We start from the raw sequence: 12,133 nt of genomic DNA on the forward strand, positions 1-12,133 counted from the left end.
CGCGTCCGTGCGTGGGCGAGGACGGGTCCGTGGAGGTGAAACCGCTAAAGTTGCAATAATTTGCTGTGCTGCCTCTCGGGGAGAGCGAGCCGCTGCATGAGGTGCTTAAACATGTCCCAGTGCGCAGCAATCGGAGGAGCCTGGAAGGAGGCAGACCGTGCCGGGGAAGAGATGTGAATTTTCCTCTCTGGTTACATGTTGTGATTAAGCTGGGGAGGTGTGAGAAGGGTGGGCAGTGAGTCTCCAGAGGTGTTAGGTGAATCAGGGAAGGCTTTGCTGGTGACTGCCTTTTGCGCTTGGGCATCCTGGCTCTCAGATGCTTGTGCTGCAGTAGGGCCACATAAGAGTAACTGGGTGAATCTGGTGCCTGGGGGTCAGGAAAGCACCTGCAGACAAGAAGGGACTTCCTTCTGCTGGAAACGGGCAACGTGAATTTTCCGTCATTGCTTCTCCAGTGTCTTGTGAAACATCTGACTTCAAGGCATCCCATCCCCAAGGCTGTGACATATCTGGGGTGGTCATATGTCTCAAGAAGTGCTTTATCTCCCCAGGACACTCTCCACAGCTGTGTGGAAGTAACAGAATGTGCTTCTGCTGACGTTTTGCTGATCATCTTGGGAGCTGGTGGCACAGCAGCCTAAGAGATGGAGAAATATCTTTTAGCGGTAGCCAGGCAGGAGAGTTGTCTGGCATGAAACCAAGCAGCGGGTAGGACACTGAAACCCCAAGGGGCCTGAGAAAATAAGTCACACACGCTTGTCTCACTTCTTCCTGAGGAGCAGAAGCTCTTGGTGAACGCAGTAGCACACAGAGGTCTTGGGGAGGGGGCCAAGGTGGTTAAGATGTCTGCTGCCTTAGCGTGACCATCATGCCTGTCCATATTTGTTCTGCAGAACTCACGCAGTCGCAGAAGAATGAGGAGGTGCAATGTTCAAACCATGATGCAACACATATGCTCATTCTCTCCTCTGATGGAAAGCTTTCTGAACAGTGGGCTACAGCTTCAGCTGACTGCTCTAAGACAAGGTAAGAAGCTTTCACGGCATGGAGGTATGGATGGTAACGGTCAGAGAAGGTGGCCCACTTGTCCTAAAAGTAACATCCAAGAGACTGGCATGTTCCTGTTGTAGAGAGGGAACTGGAACACATTCATTCCTAGTACCCAAACCTTTATCTTCTTTTGTTACCCAGCAAGAAGAGCACTGATTTTGAGGATAATACCAAGATCTGAGCTGCTTAAGATGCACATGAGACAGCTTTCTCTCAAACTTAGTAAGGATCGGTAGCATATACCAGAGTAACGCAGATGACTTGCAAACCACACGTGGCTTGGGAAAGCTGCGGGTGAAAGACTCAAGCACATCTGAACCTTGCCACCTTCTGACTAAGCTGTGAGGGTAACTGTCACCTAAAAATGGCACAGCAGTTTGCTGTGGGATTTTCTGTTAACTTGCCCAGGGCTGAGCCCGATTCTCTTCCAGCTTCCCATGGTGCAAACCACTATCAAATCAGTTAGTGCAGCTGCAGTAGGCTAGCATAAGAGCAAGGCGAATCAACTTACAGGTGACCTATATTTTTCCATGTAATTCCCGCTAAACATGCTAGGACTTGGTGAGCAGAGGATCTTCTTCTTTTACTTTGTCTCATGGCACAGCATCTATCTATTTTGACTTGTTTGGGTTTTTTTCCTTATTTTTGTAGGCTGGTGAAAGAACTAGGAAACCAAGATATTGTTCAAATAGCATGTGGGGACCAGCACGCCATGGCACTGTCCAGAGGTAGCTTCTTTCAAGCACACTTCTCTTCTAAACGGGAGTCACATTATGGCAAGCTTGCTCTCGGAAGGGAGCGTTTGAACTCCTTCCAGTAGTTGGTGACACCATTAGAGAGTAGTGAGCGATGGGTGGGGGACACAAAGTGCACTGGCTATTAGCGCTGCCCTTTCCTCACAGCACCCAGGGACCTGCAGCTCTGTCTCTCTCCAGTTCCTGAGCACTATCCCTCCACAAAGGTGTGTTGTGGAGAGCAGACGTGGCTGCCCCACTCTGCAGTCACCAGACCAGATCATTCTTAAGTTGGAGCACCTCTCTGGTTGGGAACTTCTTGGAGTATGGCTTTAGAGGTGGAAACACCCTGCCTTTATTCTTGCTGTGCTGAGTCAAATGGGCAGCATGGGACTGCCCCGAAGGGGTCAGAAGCAAACAGGGAGATTTGGTTGCTGCTGCTGGTCTCACCTTGCAGCTAGATCCCTGAAAACAGCACTGATTTTCGCTCCCACTCCCAAAGTGCAAAGACTCGAGGAAAGCAGTGAGGCTGAGCTGTTTTCTTTTGTTCTGTGTGTGAAGGAGGTGAGCTCTTCACCTGGGGCCAGAATGCCCATGGACAGCTTGGAGTGGGGAGCCAAACCACACTCATCCCCCAACCACAGCTGGTGGAAAGACTAAAGGGCATCTCACTCGCTCAAATTGCTGCTGGAGGAGCTCACAGCACAGCCGTGTCACTCTCTGGAGCTGTGTACTCCTGGGGAAAGAATGATTTTGGACAGCTGGGACTCGGAGACACAGAAGGTAAGGAAAGACAGCAGTAGGAGGGTGTTTTCCTGGTCAATGAGCTTACTGCAGACACAGGATTAGCTCCTCAGGACTGTCAAGCCCCTTTGGAGCAGCAGTGGACAGTAAAGTCTTTGAAGAAAGTATATCTGGGTAAGTTCTTTGTTTCCTGACCAGGAAAGGCATGCAGGGATAAGGGGTTTAGGGGTTGTATTTCTACAGAGAACTTCCAATCATGGTATGTGGCCAACTGGATAGCGTGGGCTCTTAAAACCGTATGTCTCAGAGGTCTCTTTCCACTCCCTTTCTTTCTCCAGGCAGTCTTCCATGAAGGAAATTAATTTTATACCTCTTTGACTTCTTTAATTCTCTGTAAACACAAGGTGAGAGAAGAATTAAAATCACCCATTGTCTTCAAACCTAGAAGGCTTGAGCAGAGTTGCCCTAGCCAGACAGAACCTGAAATCAGCGGGATCTGAATGAGTCCACACCCTTGAGAGTCACATATTTTGAAGCCAAGTACCTTTTGGCAAGCAGATGTGAAAGCACTGCGTTTTGTTTCAGATCGAATGTAAATGAAAAGAAAATACCATGAAAAAGACAGAACATCATGAGAAAGTGTATGTTATAGTGGAGGGTAGAAAACAACTCAAAACCAAGTAAATACATGAATTGCTATAAGAGAGGACTGAAAAGTGCTAAAATCCCCTATTTTCTAAATCTTTCTTTGTGTGAGACCCCCCCAGTACTCATTCACTCTAGCAGTGCTATCTTCTTTCCAGACAGGGACTGCCCATCATACGTTGGAGCGTTAGAGCACTGGAAGACTGTATTTATCTCCTGTGGGGCAGATCACACTGCAGTTCTCTCCAAGGTGAGTCTGAAACAGAAAGTCAGCATCTGAGACCTCACCCTGGGAGAAAAAGATACACTGCTAAAAGTCAGCATGGAGAAATTGGGATGGCAATGCCTGCTTCCATCTGAATCTGAAGACGATCCCCAAGGGATGCTAACTAAGCTATTGGGAAAACTGGCGTTTTCTCAGATTCCTGTCACCTGCATGCAAACTTTTGCAGGGAGATGGTGAATGGGAATCCTGGGGCAAAGAGGTGCTGTTCAACTCTCAGTACTTTTTGAAAATATTTCTTTTTTATAGCATATTGGGGACTTCAGAAAATGTGAACGATAGCTAATCATTAGGGTTTACTCATACAAGTAAAATTTTTAAGCAACAGGGAGTTATTCTCAGGAGTTAAATTGCTTTTCTCAGGAGTCAAATGCTTTGGACATTAGACAGTGTAAGATTAGGCTTGATGCGAAGTGAACTCTACCTGTGTTTGAATCAGGGATGTTTTGAATCAAGTCCCATATAAGATATTGTGTCTTGCTGGCTCTCACTCTCGGTGGTGACTGTTTGAATGCCATTAATAATGCAGTGATCCTGTTGTTTGTTTCTTCATCTTCAAGGAGGGGTTGGTGTGCACCTTTGGAGCAGGAGGGGCTGGCCAGCTTGGTCACAACTCCACCCGGAATGAACTCATGCCTCGTGTGGTGGCCGAGCTGTGGGGAGCAAGAGTTTCGCAGGTTGCCTGCGGCAGGTGGGAAAGTACCAATAACATGCCTTCTAAGGTCAAGGTCTTAGGGGAATCACTGAAGAACAGTAGGGAGGGGAGTCACCAAGATGTTCACATCCCTGTATCCCAGTAAGTCAGCACTGTCAGAATATCGTCCACTCTTCAAGTGTAAGCCACCCTCCTGCCACAGCCCCAGTGAAAGCAGAACCCTCAGCCCATGCCGAGCAGAGGCAGAGGGCTGCAAAAAACACCAGAAGCCTGTGTTTTCTTGCTCTTTTAAGAAACGAAGGGTGTACTGCGTTCCAAAGGGCAAAAGACTGTCAAAAGCCTGCGTCGGGAAAGTCACTGAATTCCCGTCCACTTTGACAAACTGGTGGGTCCTTAGAAAGAAGTGAAGAGCGGTGATAATTACCCAACTTCATTCTGCCTTTCTGGAACTGGGCCAGAAAAAGTCTCCTGTCGACTTTCCTGGGCTTTGTATCAGGCTCAGCAGCATAGAAGTTGCGCTTTTAAAAATGGAAGGGCATGAAGCTAGCAAGGCATAACACTTTTATTTTTGTATGTGGACCCAGGGTAAATCACAAACACTAGAGGATAGTATAGGAAATTTGAGTCCATACGTTTCTTTATTGCTGAATGTTTACGCAAGGAAGGGTCCTAAGACTTTGGTTAAAGGGATTCTGTAGCTGGACTGTCAGGACTTTTAACGACAGGCTTCAGCTATCCACTCTGAAAACGTATCTCTAAATTTTATTCTGACTAGCCCAGTGGTATTAGCTTATTATGACCATTTTTCTTTTTCTGAACAGACAGCACACCCTGGTCTATGTCCCCTCCTTGGACAAAGTCTATTCGTTTGGTTCTGGTAAAGAAGGACGGCTGGGAGATGAGAGAAAGCCTAATCAGTTGATACCACTTCCCATCAATTCACCAGTGAATACTGGAAAATCCTGTCAGGGTAATGACTGTTGCAGATGTGTACAATCTCTGTTTGTTTATTCCAGGGAGATGTTTGCTTTCTTGATTTCATGTTTACACTGAGAGGCTAACATTATGTCTCATGCTTGCTTGGTCATCCCAACAGATTCTACAATGGATAATTCCATTTGCTGCTTGATTTACCATCATGGGTAATGGCCACATAGAATCAACTTTTAGACAGACAGCTACTATCTGAGGGTTTTTTTTACTGTTCCACATCTGTGCACTGAATTTTCTGAAGATAATGACTGTCTTTTCAAATCTTCCTTTGAAAATCTTTTTATTCTTTCACAGAAAACAACACATCACAAAAGGTGATTGAAATTATTGCAGGAGGAAACCGAAGTATTGTCCTTTGCAAGAACAAGGTATGTGCATATTTGATCATGGCTTCTAATTTTACCGTTGTTCACAGTACTGCTGGAAACATTTGGATTTTCCATCCTGCTTTTAGCGCTCCAAGTTCATATACGTCTCTTGCAGTTCTTTCCATGCTTACCCAGAAACTAACTTGTATTGCAATTATATGTCTGTTCTGTGGTTAATGCATCTGGATCATGCTGGATGACCATTCATTTGTTCATACTTAGGCTGAAATCTTCTTGTAATGATTGGCTTGAAAAAAAGAATCCTATCTGCTAGACCTGTAATCTTGTCAACATTTTCATGCATTTCACACAGAATTCCTATTTGAATGGAATTGCCACTCTAAAGGATAAAGAAGTGGATGCATGGATTTCTAATTCCGGTTCACAACACTGGGAGAGTATAAAAAAGTAAGTCAGAAACCTGCTGGGTTTTTTTTTTTCCCTGATACATGATTTTCTCTAAAAATTATTTTTCTTTGGAGAGACTACTTTAGGAACTGATATTCAAGAATTTAGCTGAGACAGAATCTTGTACCAGCACTTCTTACCTAGTTTTTGCACAGGAAAAAGAAATGTTGATGAGCAACAGCCCTTCGATAACCCTTCTGCAGGAACAGAGCAGACGTACTGCCTGGCTTCAGAAGCCTGTCCTCCTTGCACAGAATGGTTGTTAAGATGATGAAGAGCCGACAAGTGAAATCAGTGAAAGATTTGGTCTGCAGACCCAGGCCTTGTGCAAAAATCATAATCCAGAGTACCCAAACTGGAATGTTTGTGTGTGTCAGGATTTAAAAATTAGTGATCCCTTCTTTAGTGACCCATTTTCAAAAGCAGTAAGTATATACTACTGTGGGAAGCCTTACAGTATGGCTGAGAATTATGATTAAGTAGTCTTTTTTCAGATCTTATGTGGGAGGTTATTTTCTTTGGGCAAGTCTGACTCCAACTGCTGATTTTGAGCATTTAAAAATCTTGGCTAATTTGGATCTATATGTTTCCCTGACCACTTTTAGTACAGTTTGGATCATATGGAAAGTGGTTGTTGAGAGGGTGAGAGAGGGTTCTTTCCAGATCTCAATAGGAAGGGCCTGACAGCAAGTCGCTTGATAAAATAGCTGCTTTATTAAGAACAGAACCAGGAATACAGGTAGTGAGTAAGTCTGACGTCCCTTCAGATGCTGGGAACCCAGCTTTCGTGCAGCAGCAAATGGATACCCTGATGGATTTTCTCTCAGCGCTACGAAGATCCGGTCTGCAGAGGGGTTCCTCCTCCCTCCCATGACACAGTGCCTTTTATTTTGCATAACAAACAAAACCAGATAACGTCCCAACCTGTCAGGAGAAGATATCTCCATCATAACACCCCCCAGCATGCAACACGGGCTGGCGTGGAGCGCTTGAGCAGGTTCCCTTACAAGGCCCAGGAGAGCAGAGGTGGCTTGCTGAAGATCACTAACTCCTCGAATACGTCTTCTGCAACGCTGCCAATAAAGTGGTGCTAAGAAAAGTTTTATGTGGTCAGGTGCAGACACACTCATACACACGTTTTTTGCCCTTTCAGAATTAAAAACCTGAAGTTGCTACTCATGTTGAAAGGATTGACTTTGGTTTGTTTTTTACTATCAGGAATATCAGACTGATCTTTTCATCTGAGGCTTGCATCAACGGAAGCTTCCTGGAGAAAAGGTAGCATGCGCTGACTTAGACGTAACAGAATATATGGGCTGCATGTAAACTGACCAGAAAGTGTTATTTTAGGCCACGTACGTAGAGATTAGTTGTATCTGAATTTGCAAGAAGCAAGTCTGTATTTTTCAAAGCCCATGCTAAAATTAAGTTTTTTATCCCCCCAGTCCTATTGAAATTTGCTATAGAAGCTCACATTCTAGCAGATTATCCCATAGTGACATTTGACAGATGATGATAAGGGTTGAGTCACCATCCCTGGAGGTATTTAGAAGGCGTGTAGACATGGCACTTAGGGACCTGGTTTAGGGGTGGACTTGGCAGTGTTAGGTTTATGGTTGGACTTGATGATCTTAAAGGTCTTTTCCAACCTAAATGATCCTATGATTCTACGATAAGCCCTTTAGGCAATATTACAGCTCCCAAAGTATCCATAATAGCTCCTCCCAGCACTGAAGTGCAAGTTGTTTTAGGTTGAAATACAGGAAGCCTACCATTAACAGTGCACAGCTACACAAGACAGGAAGGACAGAATATTAATCAGGTCACACCACAGTGAGAATATCTTCTTAGGACAGATGAAGTTATACCCCCTGGAGCTGGGGCTGAACTTTCCCAGTATTTTCTGATGTTAGGACGCTTCACTATTCGGGCAGTAACAAAAAACAGTTCCTCACATCATTTGGTGTTCTTTTTTCTTTGTGATAGAGACAAACATTTCAAAACTTCCAAAGAATTCTCGGGTGTAGACATGTCAGAAGTGCAACGTTTTTATAAGAAAATCAGCAAGAAGCCACAAGTCTTCCAGGAGGTAAGGACTCTCACTACATAGATACCGAGGACCTCTGGATTTGTGCGTGAAACTTGGGAATTCTGTGCCAACCTAATTCATAGATGATTTTGGCAAAACATAATTGCATTTTTAACCCCTGTCTCTTTTTTTTTTCCCTCTGAAGGTGCAAAAGGAGATTCAGAAGTTACTGCCGTCATTGTCTTCCTCTCCCATCTCACCTGAAAATTTCAGAGTCTACTTGATCTTGCCTTTCCTTCTGCAGGGATATGACAGCAGCTCTTTCCATTCTCTCAGGCTGCTAGCACAAGCCATCACGAAGCTCCAGCCAAAGGACCTGCAAATTCTTGGTAGGGTTTTATGATGATAGAACTGAACGATTTAAATGCTTGGTCATTTTCGGCTGTGGAGCAAGAGTTAGTATCGCTGATATAATTTGTTCCAGAGTTCAGCCTGGAATAAATGCTTTCGGTAGAAGTAGAAACATGGGGACTACACAGCAAGACACAGGAAAAAAAAAACCCTCTCATTCTGAGGTTTACTAATTTTTGTAGTGCAAAATTAAGCATTTTTTTGGTTTAGTTCATTTGATAAAAAGAGAAAATGCAGCTTCATCCAGAAATTGCAGTTATTTGCATGTTACCTGTGACAGATATTTCACCAGCTGTTTTCTACAGAATGCCTGTGGTCAAATCTAGAAACATCCTTTTTCAAAGAGCTGGTCGTTCTGTATAAGACGGTTTCCCAGAAAAGCCTGTCTCAATTTATCATGGAAGTCAGCTATAAGCAAAGAAACCCCTACAACCTGCACCCACATGAAACAGAGCCTCTGCAAATACTGCAGATTCTTTACCAGGTGAGAAAGTGTTTGGAGCCTGATTAGATAGGAATATATATCAGTACGAATTAGAGTATTTTAACCCTTTTTATTTGTTGAATTCTCTGGGTTTCCTTCTTACAAGGGAACATGGGGCCTTGTCATTTGATATTGCTCCAGGAATCTCTTTGGCTCTACACCAGCATAGCTTTGAAGGAATCCTGCTCTTGACTTGTGCCTGGCTGACCCTCTACAGAAATGAAGAGCTGGGGCATGTTACAGCCCCTGGCAGGGGGAGGGATCCTTTCAGCGGTGCGAGGAGTGCATGCATTGATGCGTACAGAGCTATGGATGTGCTGTCCATTACGTAGCATGCCCACTCCCCTTTCTGCTGGCGAGATCCCTCACGCGCGTAACTGCTCACAGCATTTAAAAGACAACCCACCTGCTTGGCACATCGCGGCTGCTACAGTAACACTGCATGATGCTTTAAGAGCCTGTTACCTGAGAAATTTTCTGACACAATAGAATTAGAGCATCTTTAGCTGCATATGAACAAAGGGAAGAAAGGGGGCAGTAACTGTATTCTTCTTGACAACCATCCTTTCTCCTGCTGAGATGTTCAAAGTTTAGGAAAGTCAAGAGCCCAAGCATGCACTTCGTATGAATCAGGGAAAGTTGTTAAATTTTGTTCAGAATTGAAGTATCCTTTTGGCTGAGAATACAGATTTGGGCCTTGACGTTTAGACTCTTGGATCTGTATCTATCCAGATAAACTCAAAAGTGCCGCAGGCCTACTCCTCTGTAAGTGGTTACATCATTTGGAACTTTACATGTTCACTATCCCCCCCAAAATTGTATCTTTGCCAGGCAACAAGTATGAACATGAATAGGGAACTTCAGACTGTCCTGCAACATGAAAGACACTCGAAGTGAAACATACCTTTCCTGATGGAGTCCTGTTAAGGGGTCTTCATTGTAAATTAAAATTGCTTTCCTGCTAGTTTATACATGGCTTTCTGAGACTTCTCACTGTTGAGTGCTGTGCTACTCGTAGCACTTCTATCCTTCCACTTCTGTGCAGGGTCTCAGAGCTCCTTCTGCAGGGAGCCCTCTTACTCCTTAGTCCTGTCCTGCCACACCGACACATAGCTCACTAGATCTGCTGACACCCCTTTTCATATTGCGTGTATCAATGCAGGTGAACTCCAGAACTGGTTTCAGAGTACAAGAAAACAACTTCTATGTGCCTCAAGTGAAAGGGATTGTCAGACTGCTTTTGTTCTTTGATGTAGAAGTAAGTATAAAATCTTACCAGCAGTGCAAAACACCTTTTTTTCTGTTTTATTTAAATGAGTCTATATTTATGAAAGTCAGCTCTAGACTCTAGCCCAGTACATTTCAAAGACAATGCATTTTCCCTAGTCCTCCAGCTGTTATAAATCATGCAAGCCATTTACCATCCCAGTATTTTAGCAGCTGCGGTAGTGCCTTTCCTGAGATGACCCCTGGTTCTGAGAGTCAGAGCTGTCCTCCAGCATCTTAAGCAGCTCTATTTGCTTTGAACTGGTGATCAGTGTGAAATAGCACCATGAAGGATGGTTGCTATACTTCTTGTTACTCTGGATTTTATTATGTTTAATTAACAAATATTGTGAAGTCTCTTTAAACTTTTATGTAGAAACCCTATTGAGCATTTCAGTTTACTTACATTGAAAAACAAAGCTGTGGTAATAAAAATTAAGCTGTGAAATGGTTCATTTCTTGATGACAGGAAGAAGTAAAAATGAGGTACCAAATGCAATTGGTGTCACAGGAAGCAGCATGAAATGGAAACGTGGATAGTAGGGGCTTGCTTAGGCAAAAACATGCAGTTTTCTGGCAACTTGGCTGGAATTCACAGGGCAACTGCCTAATTCTTTCATAAGCTTTCGTTTGCTAATGTACCAATTTTGTACCAATTAACCAGAGTGGAGGAGGAGGTTTGAGAAACAGTATAGAATCAAAAGCCAAATAGGACATTACCTGAAGCTGTTGCCTTATCACACTGGAGGCTAACACTTTGAATTAGATTCTTTTGTATACCAATATCTACTTTTGGTATTACAGATAATAAACCACACAATTTTTAACAACAATGTACCATAACCTGGGTATCCAGGACATTTTTACTATGTGTTTTGGTTTAGCTGAATTACGGAAGATGCTATTAAAATCACTATGCCTCTGTTTTATTCTTGGGGTACTGTAACACAAGTGTCTGCCTGCACAGACAGCTCAGGTGCCTCCCTGTCAGGGTTTCCCACTCACAGAAGTGCTTAGAAGCTCCTTTTAGAAAGTGTGCCTCTCTTGGTGTAGTGTTCACGTATACAACAAGGGCATGTTTCAGAGATAACAGGAGTTTGCCAGGGTACAGACTGGCAGTTCAGTCTGCACACGTACCCCCAAACTCTGATTTTGCAAGAGAAAATCAACAAATCTTTTTCCTTCTTCCTTGTCATTTCAGATGGCCCCGTGGAAGCTGACCAAATATCCATGCATCTTTGACATGCAAGACAAGATTGGCGTTCATAAGGCAGAATGCACCGCTCTGTCCCTCTCCTTTAATTACGTAAGTGTGGCCAATTTTTTTACAATTTAGAAGAAAGAAACACACTGCTAACACACTGTTACTTCAATCTTCAGATACACTTATCACAGTGGGATTTTCCGGTCAGAAGACGGTGCCTTCTGCAAGACATATGGACTCATTTAAATAGCGCACCAACCCAGCAATTCAGGAACATCTTAAAGGTAAGATACCAAATTGTATTATTTGTTAGCTCTGAATATATTGCTGCAGTGTTCTTTGGTTTTCCGTGTTACTGAAGTATTGGTAGAAGGGATTCAGTATTCACTGAGCATACAACAAAACAACTACTCATCAATTATTATAAAACATGTTCCACAGGGGATGTAGAATAAATACTACCTGGAGGGTAGTATCTTATTCTTATTCCAGGTAGCCATCAAGCTTTGTTGGCATAAGTTAAATGCAAGTTGACAGTGCTATTTACTGTGAGGTTGCTTTGGGGTAACGTAATAGGATTGCTCAGGAAACTGGTAATTGGCAAAGTCGATTAATATTGCTGCTAGACTTTAAAGACTCTAGGCTAGTTTGCTGTACGTGAAAAACCTGGTGGCTGGGGAGCCAGCGTTAGAGGCCAGCAAGCGACATAGCCACAAAAGCCATTGCTCTCACAGAGATGCTGCCTGAAGGGAAAGGAAGAATAGTGCCAGCGAGAGAGATGAAAAGCTGATTATAATGCTGCTGTCTCCGTGTGGCTTTAGTCTGTGGTTTCCACACAAACCCAAAGGTTATGGCAGGG

General features: G+C 43.8%; 1 protein-coding gene across 1 annotated transcript in view; it reads left to right on the plus strand.

The window, feature by feature from the left end:
- The window catches only part of LOC103894264 (E3 ISG15--protein ligase HERC5), a 21,128-nt gene that overhangs the window by 737 nt on the left and 8,258 nt on the right, over window positions 1–12,133 (plus strand). Inside the window, exons 2-16 of the mRNA XM_019470550.1 lie at window positions 894–1,026; window positions 1,702–1,778; window positions 2,346–2,567; window positions 3,332–3,423; window positions 4,017–4,147; window positions 4,933–5,081; window positions 5,399–5,472; window positions 5,786–5,880; window positions 7,099–7,158; window positions 7,867–7,969; window positions 8,115–8,298; window positions 8,626–8,804; window positions 9,967–10,062; window positions 11,272–11,382; window positions 11,451–11,558. Coding sequence (XP_019326095.1) covers window positions 894–1,026; window positions 1,702–1,778; window positions 2,346–2,567; window positions 3,332–3,423; window positions 4,017–4,147; window positions 4,933–5,081; window positions 5,399–5,472; window positions 5,786–5,880; window positions 7,099–7,158; window positions 7,867–7,969; window positions 8,115–8,298; window positions 8,626–8,804; window positions 9,967–10,062; window positions 11,272–11,382; window positions 11,451–11,558 — 1,814 coding nt within the window. The remainder of the gene's footprint in view (window positions 1–893; window positions 1,027–1,701; window positions 1,779–2,345; window positions 2,568–3,331; window positions 3,424–4,016; window positions 4,148–4,932; window positions 5,082–5,398; window positions 5,473–5,785; window positions 5,881–7,098; window positions 7,159–7,866; window positions 7,970–8,114; window positions 8,299–8,625; window positions 8,805–9,966; window positions 10,063–11,271; window positions 11,383–11,450; window positions 11,559–12,133) is intronic.

This window comes from Aptenodytes forsteri, unplaced genomic scaffold (genome assembly GCF_000699145.1).
Source record: "Aptenodytes forsteri isolate BGI_AS27 unplaced genomic scaffold, ASM69914v1 Scaffold93, whole genome shotgun sequence".
Lineage (NCBI taxonomy): Eukaryota > Metazoa > Chordata > Aves > Sphenisciformes > Spheniscidae > Aptenodytes > Aptenodytes forsteri.